The sequence below is a fragment of the Ascidiella aspersa genome, chromosome 9 (assembly GCF_963924565.1).
Source record: "Ascidiella aspersa chromosome 9, kaAscAspe10.2, whole genome shotgun sequence".
Taxonomy (NCBI): Eukaryota; Metazoa; Chordata; class Ascidiacea; order Phlebobranchia; family Ascidiidae; genus Ascidiella; species Ascidiella aspersa.
In genome coordinates, this window is record NC_139455.1 from 19,901,891 (window position 1) to 19,925,612 (window position 23,722).

Sequence of the window (23,722 nt, forward strand, 5' to 3'; positions counted from 1 at the left end):
TGAAAAGTATATCCAGCATATCATGCCTATTTTGGAGATTCGCTGTTTTATATGTCTCGTCTTGCTTATAGAAAAGAAACTCGCGTGAAAATCACAGGGAGCCTGCAAAATGTTAGCCTGGCGAAAGAAAAGTGCCAAGAGCTGGCGGAATTGTGGGTGGTAATGAAGAAATCGAAATCAGATGTTGAACCTGTTCAGGCTGCCCAAACCCAAGACACCTTTACGCAAACTGAACATGACCAAAGGACCGACGACCTAAGTAATTTGGACGTATCGCCACCGGAGCCGCACTCCATCAATGATAGGTAAAACCGAGTTTGAAAATGCAAGCTGCGTAAATTGGAGAAAGACTGCCGGACTTTGTTTTATCGTAACAACTCAGACGTATTAAAGCGATGTGGATTTTACTCGTCACTTTCATTAGTTTTTGTTTTGACTTTTATGGTCCGTTTAAATACTGATTTTTGGTGGTTGCCTGCACCAAATAAAGAAACAAAAAACTTTAATATTAACGAGGTTCTTTTTTTGGAAACCCTACCGCGAAGATCAAAAGATTTTTTCACCGAGATTAATTACACTGCTTTAGGGGTTTTAAACTTACTGTTTTGAAATAAAATTGTTGCTATAGTATAGTGAAAGGGTCCTAGGCAGGCAACAAGTTGATTAGCGCCACGTGCAGCACAAAGGGTTGCTGCTTTCTTGGCATATTTATAACACCTTAAAACAGTGGTTTTCAACATTTTATGGCTTGCGGCACCCCTCAGAAATAGTAAATAGATTGCGGCAATCCTACAATATTTTTCCGTGATTAATTCACTAAAATGTCACCATAAACTAAACTGGAACAACACACATTAACTCTATACAACGTAGGAAGTTATAATTGGATTTATTCCACTCTAATCCTACACAAAAAGTTGTAAGAGTTGAGCAAAAATTAGATTCCTAAAGATTCTCAAATATGTCTCGACACCCTTAACCATTAGAAATGACACCCAGGGTGCCGCGACACCTCCGCTGAGAACCACTGCCCTAGAAAGTAAAACAGCAATTTGAAAAAGAAGCAATTTTGGGCGCGTTGCCTTAATAAAGGATAATAAAGAGTCTAAATATTACAGAGACGCAAAGCAACAGTCAAGCAAATACTCCGATGCCAGCGATTCCAGTACCGAAAACGAAGAACACCCGGCAAGGCAGGACCAGGATGAGCCCTCAAGCGAAAAAGAAGTCCCTCGTAAGCCGCCAATTGCTATCACGAAGGAAAAGATTGTTCCAGAACCGGGACACAAAGTGGCCGACGCCCACCAAACGCCCTCGCCCAGAAAACTGAGCGGCAGCGACAAGAGCAATGACGACGAGGAATTTCACGACGCTGTAGAGTCTCCGTACAGCGAAGCCAACGATCCAGACCATTCAAGGGCGAGAAATCCGCAGCGGCAGGATTCCCTCGATCGACCCGAGAGAGGCGAGAGCTCTCGAAAGCACTCGGGAAGCGAAGATCAAGGAGTAAAAGCAACAGATCTTCCAGGTCGGCCTAACCCTAAAGATGAAGCTGAAAGTTGCTCTTCTTCCATTGCTTCTGTTGAGGTTGAGGCGAAGTCTCGAGAAGGTGCCAAGTCGAAGATGAGTTTGGCTGCAAACTTTCCTGCCTCTGGTTCAAGCAAGCGAGTCTTTTCCGACGAAGGTAAGATAAATCCGTGCGGTACCTAAGGCGAATTATTGTTTGCGCTTTATGTAACAATACAAGACACAACTTTTAAGATGTGAAATATTTTGGCAGAACTAAACGGCATGTGCGATTTTTCAACGTGTAAATATACGTCTTTATTAATCCTGGCCATGCCACGAATTAGTCTTAAATTTTTGCGTTCACAAGTAAACTTTGTGGACAATGCTTTGCTTACACATGCTAGGGAGTGCCAGAGGTTTTTATCGATTTTTAGCTTAAAAATGACAAATAGCAAAATTTAAACTGCAAATCAAATTATAGGAAAAGTGAAGTGAAAACTGAGAAAAACAAAAAACAAAACAAAGTTCTACATTTTTCGTTTTTGCCTTGGTGTTTTAGATTGGGATAATTGGAGAACCCTTGACACGGATGAATGGCGAGTCGAAACACTCGATAAGGATTCAAAGCGTTACAAGCAATTCGCAAAAAAACTACAAAATATTAACGTGGAAATCATAGAGGTAAAAAACACAGGAGAAAATTGCGTCGCTTCACCTAAACGTGAATTAAACATAATCGTTATTCTTTGCTTCGTTAAAGATTCGGAGGATTCGTAACCCTGCCCTGCACAAAAGGTTCCGCGAGGCAACAGGATCTTCAAGAAATCCTAACTACATGTTTTTCGGCGTTGGCATGTTTGACAAAGTCGTGGAGATTTGCAATTGCGGGTGGATTGCGGGTAAGACATTCGCCAAATTCGTATTAATATCGTTGTTTTGCTCAGTTTAATTGCTTAACGAGTAACCTATAGGTATATATATATGTACTGTACTGTGTTGGTAAAAACATTTGCTTATAAATATGAAACTAAATACGACGACAAAATCGCAGTGGTATCTCTAATTTTTTTTTTCTGAAAGTAAGATTAAAAACCTTAACTTTAAGTAATTTATTTTAAAGATTTATTTTAAAACCGATATCTGATATTATAACTAAAAGTACCGCCTTCCTTTTTCCAGATACTTACTGATGTCAGTTGCTATGCTTAAACAAGTACACTGATGAAATGAAAACATTTAAAAGATAATATTTTTATATATTTCTATTTGCTTTAGTGTTAACTATAGTTTTACTTACCTCCAATTGTTAATCTACCATTTTTTGTTAAATTTACCTTTCAAGGTAGAAATACGTGTGTCGGACAGAAAAGCATGGGTGACATTGCCTATATTAATACCAATACTACCGCCAACTATCAAATAAATACAAAGCCATTTTTTTGTAAACCCATAAAATGCCTTGCCTAAATTAACAACCCTCAGAAACTCTTGTTTAAAGAAATTAACAACTCTCAGGAACTCTTGTTTAAAGAAATTAACAACCCTCAGGAATTGTTACCTAGATAAGCTTACAACCTTCAGGAACTCTTGTTCAAATTAATTTACAACCCTTAGGTGAAGGAAACGCATGGACGATTTTCCACCCCCAACCAAAAGATGCCGCCGAAAACGCAGCAATAGGCAACATGGGTGAAAGGAAGTTGTTTATCGCCGACGTATATTCCCCCACAAGTGAAACATCTTCACCCCAGAGCGTACAACTACGTGAAAACTACTACGCCTACCCTCTAGCGTTGGTCACTTTCAAGAGTGGTTCGGAAGAGTTTTTGTAATTGCATATAGTTGTACTCTTTTTACTAATCAATATATTATCTTAATAGCGAATTTAAAAAAATAATTTAGGCCAAAAAGGTGAAGTAAATCGGCATAATCTTGATTACGACGTTTCGATACCTGCCTTTATTATCTTCAGTTAATGCATTAACTGACATTAATGAAAGACATTGGCTGTTGATAATACAAGCAGGTATTAAAACGTCCTAATCAAGATACTCGACCTTTTTGGCTTTATAATCCAATATTAATCTATATTACATAACCGTACATAGTGTACCTAAACTTAGTATCTAAATTTATAAAAACAAATTAATTGAGTCTTTTAAACAGTAAGCTAGCTATCACTCCGGTTTATAAAGGAATCTTGATTTTTTATTTCAAAAAATGTTACTTCATTCAAAGGCGTATGTTGTTGATTCGATAAAACTACTGTTTTCGATATGGCAAAACTATCCGAGTCTTGTGGTGTAATTGCTGGCTGGCATCGATTCTATAAACGTTGGTTCGTTTGATTGTATTGTATTTTTTATCTGTTGAAATGAGGCAAACCTACAAGATTTGCCTTTGTTAAAGTTCAAGTAGATTGACTCTATTAGTTCAACTGATATCTTCAAGTTCCACTGATACTGATCTGTGTTTTTTTTGACATAAAAACAAATATTTTTAGAAATTATGTAGTGTTTTGTTATTTTATTCATAGTGGTTTCGATCATTAAAAATTATGACCGAGATTTCAATAAATCATTTTGCAAATGATCCTGTCGTGTTCTTCAATTTCTAGCGTTGCTTTATCGTAATATAACGTTTAAAACGCTAATTTGTATCATATACTCTGTTTTATTCTACTGTGTTATATAGCTGACGTCAAGTTGCGAAAACGTAATGTTTTTGAAGTGTACGGATTTGGCTCTTGTGCATAAATTAACTGTAGGCCTATATATTTTTTGTAATTGCTATTTTTCTGTTAAAATTCCGCCAAGACTTCAAAAAAAGAATAAAGTTGTCAGTGCTCAGCAAATAAAACTTTTCGACTCATTGTATATGTAAACTAGCAGCTTTTCTTAGATATTCGCGAACTAATTGTGTTTTATTGTATATATCTGTATGCCAGATTGGATTTCATTCTCGTTTAATTTTGCTTGCATAACAAGATAATTTTCTTGCAGGTTAAGTTTTAGATTTTTTTACGTGTCAATCTTATGAATATGTTAATAAGTGGTTGGTGATCCGTCTGTAGCCTGCTATTGCTCAGGTAAGTCATGTTTGTTATATTATATATTTAACTGATATGCACATTCATACAACTGATAACATAGCCTATTGATAAGAATAACGTTAACCGTTCATTGCTTTAAGACAGGGGTTCTTCAACTGGGGTCCAATGGCCAGTTGGGGGTCCGTGAACTAATTTTAGGGGTCCATAAAGGCCAAATTGAAATATTAGTGTATATTTAACAAGTAATCAATTATTTAAAGAAAAGAGTTTAATTTAAAATAAAACGTTTTAGCACTGAATATATTTAGACTCCACTTTACTTAAAATCATCTGCATATTTGTGAAGTCTACTTGATCGTGGCGTTATTTTCGAAACTTTCTTGCCTACCGTTGTCCACAAGAAACCAAAAAAAATAGGGGTCCGCGGTAAAAAAAAGATTGGGTACCCCTGCTGACAAGTGCTGGTAATTTCTTTATGAGAGCTCAAACGTCCTCCCTTTGTTTCAAAGAAAAGCCTTCCCCAAAAACCAGCTCAACGGTGACGACTCGTGATGCAAAGTTCGCCGCACTCGGAATTTTCTCCACAACGTACGTCGTGTAAATATTAACATAGGAAACAAAAATATAGGTTAATCCGCTTTCTTTTTTTCTTTAGCTTTAAAGCCGACAAACAGTCGTATAAACGAGAGGCATGTGCAGAAACAGTATATAACTACCTTTAAAGTTTCTCCAAAACATCCGAGATTGTTTTTTTACTAATGTCAACAATCAACGACGCCGTTTTTGTATTGCGCTGTCCATATACCGAATCGAACAATACATACCATTTCTACATTGCCGTATGTTTAAAATGAAGGAATCCGCTTTAGTTATAGCCTTATGTCCTTGTTAAATGAAAATTTCGGTTCGGTCGCCCCTGTCATTCAATCTTTCGGGAAAAAACGGTTTTCTAATTAACCCAGTAGAGTTGTATTTTCTTGCGCCTGGGACTCAATTATAAATGGTTGGTCCATAGGCAGTTTTCTAAAATGTTTTTTTATCTCAGTTTTTTGTACCTGTTTAACCTCTCCAATCTCCATATACCAAAACATGTTGTAAACGAAATCACCGTATTAGGCAATCCGAGACATAAAATTTACAAAATATAGTAAACCGCTTTTATGACTTTTAAACAACTCGTGTCCTCCAACTGGTAATAAAGTAAGCAACCATATTGCAGAGTGGAAGTCGGACTGGAGAGATCTCAATACAAGGGAATGGACTTTGGACCAAGTGGAAGGAGGTCCTCTTTACGAGAAAATCCTTGCCCGATTCAAAACAGGTGGAACAAACTACAGGAGAATTGAAGAGGTGCTTAAAATTAACTTTATTGATATTGTATGACAGTTTAATTAATTCAGTACTAATATACAGAAAATCAATGGGATAACTGTTAAACGTGAAATTAGGTCTGAAGTAGATAAAGTAGCATTAGGTCAAAAAAGATATTCACGGAGACTCAAAAGAGGGTTCGTTCCGTGTTGAAATATTCTTTTTTCATTAGTGTTGTAATGACTAAAGACACTGTTTTCAAATTACTTGACTTGACTTCAGTTAGTCATTAAGTCAAATGACTTTGTTCAAATTAAGTGTTTGCATAATAATAGTTGTATATAAAAAGGGTAATTTATATCAATTGTTACACGTAAACGTAATCAATTAGCTTACTATATGTTGGATTTTTGTTATGTTTAGTTGAGTTACTGCTCATAAAAATCGAACGAATTTAACTATTTTAGTAGCTTAACATTTTATTTTTATATCAATGATTTGACTTGCTCCAATAATGACGTTACTTGGGCAACTGGTGACTTGAACTGGAGCTTGACTGATTATGTTTTGACTGATATTTAAGGCATTACTTGGACTTTTTTTACAACACTTATTTTCACCCAATATGTGACGTTATTTCGGGTGTTTTAAACGAACTAATATAGAAGCCCCTGCCCTTACAAAAAGAATAACCAGAAATTTGTTTTTCTTTTGGAGGGAAGATATGTCAAGTGAAAAATCCAGCGCTTGTTCAACGATTTGCGGCGAGGAAACGAGAGATGGAGCGTCAGTTTTCCGACCACAAGACCAAGTATCTCTTTTACGGTGTCGGCAGCAGACAGGAAGCAAACGAAATCTGTCAGTTCGGCTGGAATCACGGTGGTACGTGCCATAACCCTTTATCACTATGTATAAAAGTGGAACGTTTAACCGTGATCAGGTCAGCTGGTAAACGTAGGTTTTTTATAACTTGGTTTACACCACAAGAGCGATTTCAATCAGTTGGTTTGCTGTGTTTGTTTAGATATACCAGTGTTTAGCAAACTTTTTTTTCTCGACGGACCGAATACTAAGCGTAAATAAAACAGCGAAGCGTTTGCGACCCAATTCTATTTGCTGAACTTTTTTTAGTGAACAAAACCCAATATAAAAAGCATAGATTATTTCGAATTTAATCAATAGGTATCATGTCTTCGTGTTTTTGTCACAGGTTTATCAAGTTTGAACAAACCTTGCTTTGGGCCGATTTCAATAAATCGAACCGCGTAAACTACTGTAGTCGACCACCCAACCAAATTAATCGGCGAACATATTTTGGGTCCCGCATCACATAGGTTGAGACATAGCACGATATTTTAACAGAGAATGGGCCTATCCTACCGAACAAACAACCGACACCGATTATATTTTCCTTAATAAATGTTTTTTTTACGCTTACGGCATGGCTGTTAGCCTACTGTCTACTCTTGTTTCGCGAACACAACGAAAAATTAAAAAAAATCCTTATTTGAAAAACAACTCCCAAATATATAATTTAAACGGATCAAAATGTTTTTCCTAATTTCGATATTTATTCAACATGGGACTGTAATTCAATAAAAATATACAGATGACGGCCAGAAATTTATGGAAAAACGTAAGATCACTGTCGTAACTTTAACGGAAAATGCTCGAAACATATTCTAAAATTATGTAATCTGCCCTCTTCACTTTGCCTAGAAAACCAATAATTGCTTATTTATGTTCAATCTAAAGAAGAAAATATAGATTTCCTTTTTAGTGCTAACAAAAATGTTTATTTTTTTAGAAAAAAAAATCTTCAAAAATTGTTTTTTTCTTAAAAACTTGTTTTTATTGAAAAAAAACAGGCAGCGTAATTGACGACGCTTGTTTTTACAGAATCGGCGACGAGGGCGACCCTGGACTGTCCCGGCGCCGCGTTCTCGAGGACCGCGCACCTGGCCGTGTGCCAGGCCAAGCCCGACCGAAAGCGGATGCGACGAATGTTCGTAGCCGAAGTTCTAGAGGGCGTGGTCTTCGAGGGGCGTGGCACCGAAGCGATCCGTGCGCTGGCCGAAGCTCGCGAGTGCGACAGTGTGGTGAACCGCAGTTCAAACACCCTTACCGTGCTCAAGGTCGACCACGCCTATCCTGTGCATTTGATCACCTTCGTTCAGTGATTCCAACCAACTGTAGTGTATACTTTTCATTCGCGGCGCTTTTTAGATGCGGAGGGATGTATCGATAGCTGGTGCCAAGCGGTAGTATTGCTACTTGTTTGATACTAGGGTGTATTTTTATATTACTTGAGCAATCTTTATATTACTTGAGGGTAACTGAAATTTCGTCACTATAAAACGCAAATTTTGGCATAATAACAAAATTCACGATACCGTTGAATATTTCATTTAATCTATTTTGCTACTTTAAGCACAGAAATGGCGTCATTTTGGTATCACAAATCGCAAAACTTTTTGTCAAAAAATATCGGCAATCGAAATAAAATACCAAACTTCGGACATCTCCATAATACGAATTGGTTTAAATTTGAACTATATAGGCCTGAGGATTGAATCAAGTGGACCCCGGTAAACAAAGAAGTAGCCTTTCGTGTTTTACTGGTAGTTTATCAGAGTGACTTCAAAAGGCATTTTTTGCGAATCGTGGTGACCCATCTCGCGCTTATTAGCTTTTTTCTGGGGGTTCACCGAAAACATCTTTTTCGAGGTCTTCTGTTCTTTGCATTTTAACTTCCGCAAGTTAGCACTTAAAATTGATTGTAATATCCACTTGTTGCAAAAACCATCCCTTCCAAACTTCTATTGTGGCTTTGTAGCGTAAAGTCTTTGGATGCTTGTTTAAGCGGTTACCTTTTTTATCGCCAGTTCAAAACTTTACCAAGCTTAGTGCGCACTTATGATACCACGGCATGTAAAAATATACCACGGTGCCGTATTTTACCACGCCCTTCAAGTAAATTTCGTTAGTTAATGCACTTTATCATAGTATGCTTTAAGAAAGTTGTTTTTTATTGCGTTGGGTCGTACCTTTTCCCGTCCCCCCCTAACTGAACTGATCTATGCATAATTATCATAAAATATTCCGTCATACAATGATACTGTTGCTTAACTAATTAACTGTAAAATGTGAACCTGTTAAGTTTTTGTAGCTTCGTTCAAAGTATAACAATAAACCTATAGTAGAAATACCAAAGCCCAAACAGAAATATATGCTAGCAGAATGTGTCACTGTCTATTTTTCAACGGGAAAATGAATGTTTATTTGTCGGGTTTGAGACAGTGTTACCTAACACCTATAATTCTACACGGGTTGTGCTATTTTCTCCAGCGCCTGCCTTAACAACCTCCGATCGCCCAGAAAGAAATCTATCCACCCTTAAATCTCCTCTACATTTTCAGTAATCACTTGTATTTGCCGTGTGAACGCCGAACGCCCTAATAGCCGTTGTCGTTGTAGTACTGGGCGCGGGCGGTCACGTCGTTGGAATAGTCGTTGCCGGTTGTGCCCTGGTCCATGTTCTCGTAACTCTGCACGTTCGACACGCCGCTGTTGTAGGCGCATATGCCGCCCTTGAGCGTCATATCTGGCGTCCAAGTCGGGTGCTTGTTTCTCACGCCCTTGATCATGTCGATAAGGATACGCGTGCCCTGGTGTATGTTCTCGTACGATTTGGGCCCGCCTTCCAGAGTGTGGTAGCGGTCGTCCACCTGGTTTAATCGGAGTTTTTGTTCATTAATGTGTGATTGTGTGGCGTTGTTTTGATTTGTTTACGCGCGGTAGGTATGGCAAACCTTTTCATTGCGGGATCCGGCCGAAAAGTCACAAGGCCTATTCTTTTTTTAATGACAATCTTTAGTGTTTTTTTTACCACCTGTGACCAGTTGCATTTCCTCTTCAAATACCTTAAGTTTAGTTTGTAATTCGTTGGTGCCGATTTATTTTAATACTTTTAGTGGAATCCTAATGGGTATTTTAATTTTTCTATTTATTTTATTCGCCCATTTTTAATTCTTCCTTTATGCTTTTTTGCTCCTTAGGGTCCATTTGACAGGGCCTGGCAAATGCCGCCATTTGTTAACTATTTTTTTAAGTAGCTATTGGAATTCGTCTTTCATATTGTATGCGAGTTTTTAAACCATTTGATTTCAATGTATGAACATCTGTAACTTATGTGCCTTCCAAAGCATCTGTCTGTATGTGGATGTAGAATCAGCAATAATAACAAAATTAGAATAACGTTATCGTCGGAATAAAGTATAGTTCAGCATGAGACGAAAATAGGACTAATAGCTTAATTGGAAATAAAATCGATAAGCCATAATCTCAAACTATAGTCAAAATAAAACCAAAACAGTCGATGTCAAACGTGTGGATCCCAATCGTCACACACCCTCTCCCTCCTGCGTTTTAAGGTGTATTTAGGCCATTTAGATCTTATTCTGATAAGTTTAGGGCTTTTTTCGACGGGTTTAGGCCTTATTCTGTCGTAGATATTACTGCATAGTGGGCTTCAAACCTATGTCGTTCGTCCTAAATATGGCACGATAAATAATTCTGTTTACATAAAATTTCTTTATAGCTCTTATTTTGCGTTCCCTATATATTTGCACGATTAAAATAGCAGAATGGCGCACCCACGATAGATATTTTTAGATAGTGCTACAGAATAACTAAAACCTTTGTTTGGGTTTAGGTTAACTGTAAATGATTAAGTTTACGATTATTATACATAACGCAACAGTAAAAGCTCTCACTATAGGTTACCTGCATCAAACCGTAACCATGCCCATCGCCACCAAACCCGTCGGATCCAAGAACGGCTCCCGCCCTGGTCTCTCTGCTCATTATTCCTGCAACAGTTCGCATTGAAGCCGTTAACCTTGCCTAGTTTGGTGTAACGGTTAATTACTAATTAAATGTTTAAGGATTCTAATAAGGCCACTGAGCACACAGTAGCTAACCATCACCTGCAATGACTGCTGGATCCATGTTCAAGTCTGCGCCTACTTGAACAATCCAGCTCTTCCATTGCGCCATAGTCTGAAAGTCGGTTTGTGCCATCTTCCTAGAAGACGCCACACCTGAAACGAACAAAGGTATAATATCACACTTAAGCGACATCGAGAGATAACATGTTATATATGAAAATATAATATGCTATGGACCAGTTGTAGCAAATCATAAGGGACCAATAGCCACATTTCCTGCTTTATGAAATCGTACCACAATGTGCACGTGGGCAGAAATGAATCTTACTTAGGTAATTCGTCTCACATACATAACTTTGATTGTAGTTTATTTTTATTGTTGCTCCAAACAAAACAATCTCCACTATATAAGCTACATAAAAGTTATTGTACGCTAGGACCCTAGTTTTCATACTCATTTTTTTAGAAATGTAATTTACGTCGCAGTTTAAAGTTGTTTTTTTTTATTTTGCTTTCGATGTTCCAAATCAATACATCTATATCACGGGGATTTTTAAATCAATGCAAATCACGTTGCTGAAGGTTCTGAAATCTATTGATTTGAATCTAGAATCTGTGTCGGTGAAAACCGCAACTTAAGCAAACGATATTTCCGGTGGGCATCCTTAAAACTCAAATATAACAACTGGCTCTCTCAACCTAAAAATGTTAAACCACTTTTGCTGTTGTCGTTTTTATGTATAAACAGAGCCCGTTTCACAGCCACGTTAGCTGGGCTTAAAAGTAATGAGTCATTTTAATCGGTTGCCCTAACTATTGTGTTTTACCTTGTGAAATATTGAACTTATTAAATTCCCAAACTTTATTAAATTCCTAAAGGATCTACTAAACTATGTAAAAAGACACAAACATGATTTATCGCTTTCCCTTTGTCTGAAAATCCTACAAGCATGTGACATATACAATACACATATATAGAAAAAAGCCTTACATTTTACTCTTAATTTAGGTCGTTTAATTAAATCGACTTAGGTGTTTTGGTAAACGCAAAGGCTTCTTGATACTGAACATACCGCCTGAAAGGTTGTCCTGAGAAGCAGTTTCGGCTGATGCACCCGTCGTATCGACATTGTCTATATTTCCGTAGCCCGAACCTGCATTTGACAAAAATCGTAATGTCGAATACGTTATTAATGCATTAATGTCGTGATATTGTTTTTAAAAATAAAAAAATCGTGTGATCTTAAGACTGTTAATAAAAACAGGTATAAAACATAAAAACAATTATATATTGCTGTAAAACATTAGGAAATGATTTTCTCTTTTATACCTGTTTTTAGAAACACTAAACAGTCTTAAGACTATCTGATAGAAAAGCAAGAATCTTTCTTTTAAGTGTTATTGTCTGTGGGATATTCCTTATTTCCGAAAGCGTTTCAGCTTATATCTCGTGTATGTTTATTTTTTTTTGACATTACATGAGACCGCTTTACAACAATGCTAGCAAAAACAGGGGCCTGCAAATATTTTTGGCGCAAAATCAAAAATGGCCGAAAGGTGTGGTATAAAATATTTAGGAAGGCATTTTTTCAATAAAACGCAACTTTTTGTAATCCAAAAAAAAAAAGGTTCTATCCGTACAAATAATTTAGACATACAGCTATAAATTCAGTGCACACTATCCATTAGAATTAGATAATATATATAATATTTTCAATATTGGATTTTCCATCCACCTTTTCAGTTATCACGGTGTTAAGTTTTCCTTAACCAATTTAAAAAAAGTTTATTTTTCTAGTGTTTCGCAGAATAAAAAACGAGTACCGTTGTTATAGACGTCGCTTGACTAAAATCGACAGAGTAAAATATTGCTTTAACTCACCGGAAGACGACACACAACATTGCCTTTCCGACGGTCCGCCGCATTTTCCTGACTGATATTGACCATCACAATAGTTGGAATTGTCATAGCAATCACCACCGAGGTTCGTACAAGAGGAATCGCAACAGCTATTGTACAACTGATCGTCATTTTGGCCTGCAGTGAATTTCACATTTATGCTTGTAAATTACCAAAGTAATGTAGTTTGGGCAATAATTAATTGGCATATGGCATGACTGGGACTTAAATCAGTGTTTTTCTTAAAACTTAGAGGAACTTATTGATATCCACGAGAAAGACCTGAGTAGGATTGCATGGATTTTGTAAAGACACAACTATTAAAGTATAGCATCCAGCCTATTTTAAACATAAAACGACTTTCAAATATGTTGTTGGTAATGGGGCCGATGCTAACTATTACTATAATAAAGAATCTTTGTATAATAAAGAAAAATCAGAAAAATAAATAAAGTAGTACTGATGTTAAGTTAAAAAACTAAACCAATTACTTTTTTTTTAAACAATTACATGAAACTGGCTTGCATCTGAAAATACAAAACAGGGATTCAAAACTATTTTGCACGGTCGGAATAAACCAAGTGTTAGATTAAAACATGTTTTTTTGCCTTACTGGCTATATAGTCATCACTTACAGCCGCTGTTGCAGTTTAAACAGCATCTTATGTTGTTGTCTCCGCTACACAAACCAGTCTCATAGCCAGCGTGGCAAATGTAATACCGATAGTCCACGCAAGTCCCGCCTTGCAAGGTGCATGGTAAGTCGCTAGCTATAGCTGAACAACAAATGCTGTTATGCAAACTGTAACGATTTTACTAAGGTCATTTTTACATGGACCCGAAGCTATTATTTAGAGTATTGGCATAACAAAAAATATATTTCCTTCAAAATTAATAACTTACCAAATCCAATCAACGCGGCCAATAACAACGGCAACATGCCTCTTGAGCTGAAATATTCTATAGCGTACTTTTGAAGGTAACAACACACTAATGTCACACAAACTCACTGGATAGGTTTCCTGCCATAGTGCTATTTATGCTCGCGATTACTATTAATACTGTGGCAACTATCGTCAAAATGATTAAACCAACATTGGCAGATGAATAAACTCCCAGGATATAGTCACATTGAGGACCCGGGCTAAACATAAAAGTGTCACGAACGCTTAAGGACTCAAACGTAGATTACGCCTAATAAGCGTTTTTGGCTGTCTTAATGTCAAGGTTATCTGACCAGGTTCACTACCATAGTTCTATTTATGCTCGCGATTACTATTGATAGCAACGATCACCAAAATGATTAAACTAACATTGGCAGATGAATAAACTCCCAGGAGATAGTAACATTGAGGACCTGGGGTAAACATAGAAGTATCACCCTGACGAAGGCGGCTTGCATAGGTCGCCGAAACGTTGGTTTAGAAATAAAATTACCAGAGGAGCTGTTTTTGATTTATATAAAAGTATCACGTACGCGCCTAAGGACTCAAACGTAGGTTATGCTTAATAAGCTTTTTTGACTGTTTTAATGCTACGGTTATTAAACCAGGGGTCGGCAATCTTTCGTCAGGCCTGACCCGAACTCAGAAAGGTCTCGGCGGGCCGTAATAAATGTAACGTAATAAATTTTTAACTGATTTTTCTTGTTTAGGCGTGTAGTTTTTATACCAACTATGAATCGAGGGCGGACCTAGGAATTTTTGCATTTGTGGTTCTAATCAGTCTACATAGAAGTTGGTGCTAAAGCGTTCGCACAAAACGTAAGAAAGTGCGTGCGCGATTATTTGGTTTAAAATTCACGGCGTCATACATGATTGCAACGAAAACATGTTGTGAAAATTCCTATAAACCCAATAAAGTTAATCGCTAATCTAGTTTATGGTGCCATTTACAACTCCCGATATTGCAATAATCTAGTCACAGTGCGAAGCACAATTAAAAGTATTTAGATACACAAATTTGGCGAAACCAGGTTTTGTAGGGCGCGTTTAGGCTGAAAAGATTTCCTCAAAACTCAAACATTCTTCGTAAAACTGTACAATTTTCACATTCACGTAGTTAAAATAAATTTTGGGAAAAGCCTCGTTGCCTAGACCATCGTATGAGTCCAACGACATAATAATGCCGAATACGCAGTGATATACACGACAGGTTGACAGAATAACATACATCTAAGTGAGATCTAACATAAATAAATATAGTTAGGTACAAACTCCTTGGAATAAGACATAAATAGGCAAAATTACACCTAAAAGGAAAAGGGTATTATGGGCCGATGCTGCAATTTAAAATATTAGGGAAGTTAGTGATAGAATACGTGATGTAGGTTGGGGTTAGGGAAAAGGTTGTATAGACTTATTCTGACCATTTGAGTCTTATTCTAACGAGATTAGGTCTTATTCCGACGTTGATGTTGTTCTATTTGAGGTCCTAATGCTAAAGTCTGTTTGCGAAGCTTAGAATTGTGCGACTGAATGAATTTGCTGCTAAAAAAATGTTACTTTTAAAATTGACGCGGCTGTAAATAAATAGGTATAAAGAAAACCAATGTTAAGCGCAAAGTTTTGCGCGTTAGATCGAAAATTTGCGGCGCAATTAACAGCGGTTCTCCACGAAAAAAGCTTCTACAGCCGCGGCAAGAGATTGCATACCAGACACCACTACCATCCCACCAAATATCTTTGGCGTACAATGCTTCCCCAAAACCCCACCAGTAGGTCATTTCGTGTACAATATCGATGTGTTACTACGGAAACATGTATTTCTGGCGTATAAATTGCAGAACTTTTTGTAGGATTTCGGCAAAAAATGTTGGTGGGTATCTCTGGCGGCTACAAATTATTGTTTAATGCAGCCGAGCAGCGGCAGATATGGAGCTATTCTTAGACCAGTGGTCGGCAAACTGTGGCCGCGGCCCAAATGTGGTCAAATTTTTTCGCGCTTCGTGCGTATATTCTTCTTTTATGTTATGTTTTACATTATGACATGGCAGTGTTTTGGGCATCAAGGTGCCGTGAAATATTTTATCTTAAAACCAAATATCCTGAATCCGCCACTGTTTTCGTAGTGGGCCTTCAATAGCTCTGAAAAGAGTACTTTGGGCCGCGACAAAAAAGTTTGCCGACCACTGCCTTATAGACAAATAAAATTACAGGGATTCGTTTTACAAAGATTAATTAAAACACGACTAGTTGTATGTATAACATTTGGCAATCCCTTTTAACAGTGTTGTAAACAAGTCATTTTGAAATAACTTAAGTCCCAGTCAAGTCTTTTGCGAAAATTACTTAAGTCCAAGTCAAGTCTTTTGCGAAAATAACAAGTCAAGTCCCAGTCCAAGTCATCGGTTGCCCAAGTCAAGTCCCAGTCATGTCATTATGAGAGCAAGTCAATTTCAAGTCATGTCATTGACATAGAAGTAAATTGTTAAACTATTGAAATTGGTAAAATTGTCCGATCATAAGCAAGAATTTAACTAAAAAACTAACACAAACGCAATATACAGCACTTAAAGTGTTTAATGTGCAAAACTTAAAACAAATTTTAATGAAAAACACTTAATTTAATCTCAAGTTATTTGACTTAAGTCCAAGTCAAGTCATTTGTCCAAAAGACTTAAGTCAAGTCAAGTCATTTTGGTCAAAAGACTTAAGTCAAGTCAAGTCATTTTGGTCAAAAGACTTAAGTCAAGTCAAGTCATTTGAAAACAGTGACTTAAGTCAAGTCATTACAACACTGCTTTTTAACCTTTCAGAAAGATCAAAAAGTCTCAGCGTACATTAATTATATTATTAATTAGGATTTAGTGGCTTAATATTTTAAGTAGGCTACTATGTTGCATTTTGGTAGAACGGTAAAACAATGGAAAACTACCAATCGCAAAAGATTAAACATTAAAACAGTTTAATATGGAAAAAGGACACTAATCTAATCAAGCAAAATATAAATACATGATATTTGTAACTTAGGTTATACTATTAAGAAATAAATTGCCGCCTCTCTAGAATCTTACCATAAAACCAACATTATTTGGGTAAGGTTTTGCGTATTGGCTTGGGTAGCTTAAGCTATATTTTACTAATTAGAAAATATAATAATACTTGACCCACTCTCACCTTAGCACTAACGTGACTAACCGGACACCCCAAACCAAATACTGCGTTGCTTTAATATCTGTTTTAACGCTGTGGTAGGATTCTAGACCAGCGCCAACGTTTTAAAACAATTATCACTTAAATTGGACGACGTGCTTAAAGCTGTGACGAAACAAACGGAAATTTTGCTTACGGGAATACACTGGACGCGGTGAAGCGTACAGTCTTGAGGCAACTCGTTTTATGTTGAACGCTGATTAAGGACATGCCTGCAGAACTCAAAATGCTACAAGGGCCGCCATTCGAAAAACAACTTTTCAGGCCGCATAACTTGCGAAACCAGTGCGCTACTGGCAAAACCATAAATTTAAACAGTCACGTGACGTATTAGAGACAAACAGAGATTTTGTCTATTGCTCGTATTCGTAGTCCAAAAACGTAATGCAACATGCTATAATATTTTTCCTTTTTAACGGAAAAATAATATTAATTTTGAATGGAAATTCAAAACATAGTATGTAAACTTATACGTAGTAAAAGTTTGCAAAAATTATAGTCCGCCTCCTGCGTTTTTGACCCACAACAAGCAACTTTTGCGTACACTGACGGGGCAAAAAATCACCACACGTAAATCCACTTTATGCAACTATTTATAAAGTATTTAATTTAAAATACATTTGCTTGCTGACAAGTTTCCTCGCCCCCCGAATAAGTCTACCACTAAAAATCACTATTTTATACGCATTATAGTTGCTTTGGTTTTTCATGTTTAGATTTGTTTGTTTTTTGGTTTCTTTTAGGGCGGTATTATCAGAGTATCAATGGAGCTTTAAGAGTCCATAAAACCTCATCAAACTGCTTTAAAATATTTCTTATAAATTAATACTTTTGCAGTTAGGGTAAGTTTTTATTTTCTCGCTTTATTTGTATCTTTGGGAATAATTCCTTTCTGTATTTGATGACGCCCAATATATATATGAATAAAAATTGATGTTTTCGGAAAAACAATTAAGATAGAAGTAAAGGCAAATAATAATAAAGGGTATGCCGTCACTTACACAGATTTTGGCACGTAGCTACGCTTACCGCTAGGTTTCGATAATGAGTTTGATATAAAATTAAAGGATTTAGGGCACTATTACATAGTAGAATTTTATTACATGGGCCTACTAGCTAGGACACTATTGCTGATTGTAAAACAAAAACTCTAAAATAAATCCATGTTATACAACACTTAATGTTTTAAAGTTAATCTTGTCAGTATCAATGGACCGTTTTGAAATTATAGACCGCAAGGATTGAGCCCCCTTTTGTTCTTCGTAATTAGACTTTTGCAGGTCAGCACTTAAAATTGGCTATAATATCCACTTGTTGCAAAAAACAGCCCTTCCAAACTTCTACTGTAGCCACGCCTCTAAAGTAAAAGTTAATGCACTTTATCATAGTCTGCTTTGAAAAAATTGTTTTTTATTGCGTTGATTCGTACCTTTTCCCGTCCAGTGTAACTGGCTGTTCTATGCATAATTATCATAAAATTCCTTCGCACAACGGTAAAACTGTTGCTTAACTTTTGTTGTACATAATAATAAATGATTGAAAATGTGGCCCTGTTTGCATAACAATAAACCTATATAAGAAATACCAAAGCCCATACAGAAATATATGCTATCAGAGTGTGTCACTGTCTATTTTTCAACGAGAAAATGAATGTTTATTTGTCGGTTTTGAGACAGTGTTACCTAACACCTATATTTCCACACGGGCTGTGCTATTTTCTCTAGCGGCTGCCTTAACAACCCCTGATCGCCCAGAAAGAAATCTATCCACCCTTGAAAAAGCGCCCTTAAATCTCCTCTACATTTTCAGTAATCACTTGTATTTGTCGCGTGAACGCCGAACGCCCTAATAGCCGTTGTCGTTGTAGTACTGGGCGCGGGCCGTCACGTCGTTGGAATAGTCGTTCCCGGTTGTGCCCTGGTCCATGTTCTCGTAACTCTGCACGTTCGACACGCCGCTGTTGTAGGCGCATATGCCGCCCTTGAGCGTCATATCTTGCGTCCAAGTCGGGTGCTTGTTTCTCACGCCCTTGATCATGTCGATAAGGATGCGCGTGCCCTGGTGTATGTTCTCGTACGATTTGGGCCCGCCTTCCAGAGTGTGGTAGCGGTCGTCCACCTGTTAATGGGAGTTTTTTTTATTAATGTGTGATTGTTTGGTGTTGTTTTGTTTGGTATACGCGCGGTATCTGTGGCAAACCTTTTCATTGCTGGATCCGGCCAAAAAATCACGGGACTTTCTATTTTTTGACATTCATTTGTGGCCTATTACTACCTGTGACCAGTTTGCATTTCCTCTTGAAATGCCTTATGTTAAGTTTGTAATTCTTTAGTGCCGAATTATTTTAATACTTTTAGTGGAAAATGGTTCCTAATGGTTATTTTAATTTTTCCATTTTCATTTTTATTTTATTCGCCCATTTTTAATTCTTCCTTTATGCGTTTTTGCTCCTTAGGGTCCATTTGACAGGGCCAGGAAAAAGGCCGCCATTTGTTAACTATTTTTTAAATAGCTATTGGAATTCGTCGTCCATGTAGTATGCGTGTTTTTAAACCATTTGATTTCAATGTATGAACATCTGTAGCTTATGTGCCTTCCAAAGAGCATATGTGCACTGTTATATATATACAATACATATGTGGATGTGGAACCAGCAATAATAACAAAATTAGAATACCTTTATCGTCGGAATAGAACACAGTTTGAAATACGACCATAACACGACTAAAAGCTTATATTCGGAATTAAATCGAAAAGCCATAATCTCAAACTCGTCAGAACAGTGCCGACCAAATGGCCGATATCAGACCGGTGGCTTCCAATTGTCACACACCCTCTGTTTTTTTTTTAGGTGTAGGCCCATTCCTCCTGTTTTAGGTGTATTTAGGCCATTTAGATCTTATTCCGAGGAGTTAAGGATTTTTTTTGGCGGATTTAAGCCTTGATCTGTTGTAGACATTACTGCGTAGGGGGCTTTACTATGTCGTTGGTCCAAAATATGTAATAATAAATATTTCTGCTTTGAATAATATTTCTTTATAAGACTGATTGTGCGTTCCCTTATATATTTACACGATTACAAATAGCAGCATGGCGCACCCACGATGGATATTTTCAGTTAATGTCAAAGAATAACTAGAACATTTTGTTTTTAGTGTTCAGTACTGTAAATGATTAAGTTTACGATTATTATACATAACGCAACAGTAAAAGCTCTCACTATAGGTTACCTGCATCAAACCGTAACCATGCCCATCGCCACCAAACCCGTCGGATCCAAGAACGGCTCCAGCCCTGGTCTCTCTGCTCATTATTCCTGCAAAAGTTAGCATTGAAGCCGTTAAGCTTTCCTATTTTGTTGTAAGGGTTAATGACTTATTAAATATTCAAGGATTCTGGTAGTCAAAAGTCCCTTGATATTGTAGTTGTCTGTACGAAAATAGCTTTGCCGAAATATTGAATCACTGAAACCGCTAAAGTCAAATTCAAATCGTTTGGTTGGTTGGGCCAATCCCTGATTAAATCAAGGAGGCGACTTGGGCTAACTTAGAGTTTCTCAACATTTTTTCGTGGCGACCCAATTAAGTAGGCGTACTAGGCTTGAGTAACAGCGAAGCTTTGGCGACCCAGTATCTTTACTAAACTTTTTAAAGTCAGAAAAACATAGGACATTGGCATCAATAAATTAGAATTAAAAAAATTGTAGGCTATACTTGTCTTTGAATTTAGTATTAAGTAATTCCCAATTTAAACCAATCTCAATTAACCTAACCACGAAAACTATAGTGCAGTCGGTGAACCAATTGTGGGTCGAGACACATACAAAGGTTGTAAAAAAACTGGGCTAAATGATAACAACCTTCGTGGTCTCTAACGAATTAACCATCACCTGCAATAACTGCTGGATCCATGTTCAAGTCTGCGCCTACTTGAACAATCCAGCTCTTCCATTGCCTCATGGTCGAAAAGTCGGTTTGCGCCATCTTCCTAGAAGACGCTACACCTGAAACGAACCAAGGTATGAGATGTCACTTAAGCGACACCGAAAGATAGCCTAACACAATGTTTCTTAAACCAGTGAATGGTTCACCCCAGGGTGATTAAGATTTTTGCAGAGGTGAACAAACCAAAAGGGGTGAATAATAGCTCTGCAGAAAATCGACTGTTGAACTGTTGTTTTTCGGTGTGTTTTTTTTGCTTATTGTAATAGTGTTGGTTTGCACCGAGTGTAAGAGTTGGTTTGCACCGAGTGTATAGGTACAAAATTTTGGTGACTGTGTTTCGTCCTTTTGTAGCTTTATAGTATTTCTGGACTCAAGAAATTGTAGATTTGCAAAGGAAAAACTCAGTTTAAGTTGATCTTAACTAAAATCAAAACAGTCGAAGTCATTTTGTGCTGTTATATATAGACGAGATAGTTTTATCATATCAAGAGACAAGGGTGAACGAAATTAGGAGATAGATGCTAGGGGTGAACAAAACTAAAAAAGTTTTAAGAAACACTGGGCTAACATCTTATATATTAAAAGATATTATGCTATCGACCAGGTGTAGCCAATCATTAGCAACCCATAGCCACGTTTCCTGCTTTGTGAAATGCAAAGTACCACAATGTACACATGGGCTGAAATCAATCTTACTTTGGTAATTCGTCTCGCATACATAACTTTGGTTGGCTCTAGTTTATTTTTATAATTGCTTCAAACAAAACAATCTCCACTATAAAAGCTACATAAAAAATTCGTGTACACTAGGACCCTAGTTCTCCTACTTTTTTTTAGAAGTTTAACTTACGTCGCAGTTTAAAGTTTTTTTTTAATTTTGCTTTCGATGTTCCAAATCAATAGATCTATATCTACGGGGTTTGTTAAATCAATGCGAATCACGTTGTTGAAGTTTCTACAATATTTTGACTTAAATCGACAAATGTGCTAGGATCTATTTCGGAATCGGCGAAAAACGTTAACTCAAGCAAACTGAATTGCCAGTGGGCATACTAAAAACTCAAATACAACAGCCCTGAACCTCTAAAACTAAAAAAAATTAAACTACGTTTCCGGTTGACGAATTTGCATAAATTTATAAATATAGCCTATTTTAATTCCACGTTAGCGGGGCTTAAGAGTAATAAGTCATTTTAATCGAATGCCCCAAGTATTTTGTTTTACCTTGTGAAATAATAAACTTATTAAATTCCGGGTCTACTAAGCAGAGCACAAAAACACAAAATAAAAATAATTTATGGTTTTTCCTTTGTCTTAAATCCTACGTAACATATGCAATATGCATATATAGAAAAACGCCTTACATTTTACCCTTAATTTAGGTCGTTTAATTAAATTAACTTGGGTGTTTTGGTAAACGCAGCGGCTTCTTGATACTGAACATACCGCCTGGAAGGTTGTCCTGAGAAGCAGTTTCGGCTGATGCACCCGTCGTATCGACGTTATCTATATTTCCGTAGTTCGAACTTGCATTTGCTAAAAATCGTAATGTCGAGTACGTTATTAATGCATTAATGTCGTGATTTGTTCTCAAAAATGATATATTTGGTGTGATCTTAAGACAGTTTATAAAAACAGGTATAAAACATAAAATCATACATAAAATTTTAAGAAATAATTTTATGTTTGAACCTGTTTTATAAACAGTATTAAGATCATCTAATATGAAAGCAAGAATCTTTATTTTAAATTTTGTTGTCTGTATGGGTCACGGAAGATTCTTTACTTCCGAAAGCGTTTCAGCTTATATCTCGTGTGTGTTTAACTTTATTTATGGTGACCTTACATGGGACCGCTTTACTACAATGCTAGCAAGAAAGTAGCAAATATTTTGGGCGCAAAATCAAAAATAGCCGAAAGGCGTGCGATCAAATATTTAGCAAGGTATTTTTTAAATATAACGCAAATTTTTATTATTAAAAAGGCCTTTCCGTATAAATTGGTATAGCAAAAAATATATTTGTTTTAAAAACATTAACTTACCAAATCCAACCAACAGTGTCAAGAACAACGGCAACATGGCTCTTGCTCAGAGTGTAAATATTTTACAGCGTACTTTTTGAAGGTAACAACACACTAATGTCACACAAACTTACTGAATGGTTTCCTACCATAGTGCTATTTATGCTCGCGATTACTATTAATAGCAACTATCGCCAAAATAAGTAAACTAACATTAGCAGATGAATATACTCCCAGGAGATAGTCATACGGTTGAGGACCTGAGGTAAACATAAAAGTGTCACGTACGCGCCTAAGGACTCAACGTTTATGCCTAATAAGCGTTTATGCCTAATAAGCAACGTTTATGTCTAATAAGCGTTTTTGACTGTCTTACGGTCAAGGATATCTGAATAAGTTCACTACCATAGTGCTATTTATGCTTGCGATTATTAATAGCAACGTTTGCAAGTAATAAACTAACATTAGCAGATGAATAAACTCCCAGGAGATAGTAACATGGTTGAGTACCTATAGGGTAAACATAAAAGTGTCACGTGTGCGCTTACGGACTCAAACGTAGATTATGCCTAATCAGCGTCTTTGCCTGTCTTAGTGCTAAGGTTATTAAATTAGGGGTCGGCAATCCTTCGCCGGGCCTGACCCCAACTCCGAAACGCCTCGGCGGGCCATAATAAATTTTAACGTAATAAATTCTCAACTGATTGTTGTCGTTTAAGCGTGTTGTTTTTACTACCAAGTATTAATCGAGGGCGAACCTAGAATTTTTTTGCATTTTTGGTTTTAATCCATTGATCGGCAAACTGTGGGTCGCGGCCCAAATGTGGGACCGCATCGAAATGCTTTAAAATGTTTCTTATAAAATAATACTTTTGATGCTG

General features: G+C 36.9%; 4 protein-coding genes across 4 annotated transcripts; 2 read left to right on the plus strand and 2 right to left on the minus strand.

Moving 5' to 3' along the window:
• The first annotated feature begins 51 nt into the window (after positions 1 to 51).
• LOC146133482 (uncharacterized) lies at positions 52 to 3,341 on the plus strand. The gene is made up of 5 exons (XM_083397759.1): positions 52 to 305; positions 1,119 to 1,684; positions 2,069 to 2,190; positions 2,270 to 2,408; positions 3,124 to 3,341. The coding sequence occupies exons 1-5, from the start codon at positions 52 to 54 to the stop codon at positions 3,339 to 3,341; spliced, it is 1,299 nt and encodes a 432-aa protein (XP_083253885.1).
• Positions 3,342 to 3,503: 162 nt separating this feature from the next.
• On the plus strand, positions 3,504 to 10,063 carry LOC146133483 (protein mono-ADP-ribosyltransferase PARP15-like). Its single transcript, XM_083396407.1, has 5 exons — positions 3,504 to 4,597; positions 5,071 to 5,149; positions 5,781 to 5,911; positions 6,595 to 6,754; positions 7,772 to 10,063. Exons 2-5 carry the CDS (start codon positions 5,113 to 5,115, stop codon positions 8,050 to 8,052), a joined length of 609 nt encoding a protein of 202 aa, XP_083252533.1. The 5' UTR covers positions 3,504 to 4,597; positions 5,071 to 5,112; the 3' UTR covers positions 8,053 to 10,063.
• Positions 9,326 to 13,750, minus strand: LOC146133484 (lysozyme g-like). The gene is made up of 7 exons (XM_083397760.1): positions 13,732 to 13,750; positions 13,357 to 13,497; positions 12,704 to 12,859; positions 11,895 to 11,975; positions 10,861 to 10,974; positions 10,658 to 10,743; positions 9,326 to 9,600 (listed from the first exon to the last, which is right to left on the minus strand). The coding sequence occupies exons 1-7, from the start codon at positions 13,748 to 13,750 to the stop codon at positions 9,328 to 9,330; spliced, it is 870 nt and encodes a 289-aa protein (XP_083253886.1). The 3' UTR covers positions 9,326 to 9,327.
• Positions 13,751 to 18,720: 4,970 nt separating this feature from the next.
• Positions 18,721 to 22,344, minus strand: LOC146133485 (lysozyme g-like). Its single transcript, XM_083397399.1, has 4 exons — positions 22,266 to 22,344; positions 20,765 to 20,878; positions 20,106 to 20,191; positions 18,721 to 18,993 (listed from the first exon to the last, which is right to left on the minus strand). Exons 2-4 carry the CDS (start codon positions 20,856 to 20,858, stop codon positions 18,721 to 18,723), a joined length of 453 nt encoding a protein of 150 aa, XP_083253525.1. The 5' UTR covers positions 20,859 to 20,878; positions 22,266 to 22,344.
• Positions 22,345 to 23,722: the final 1,378 nt, after the last annotated feature.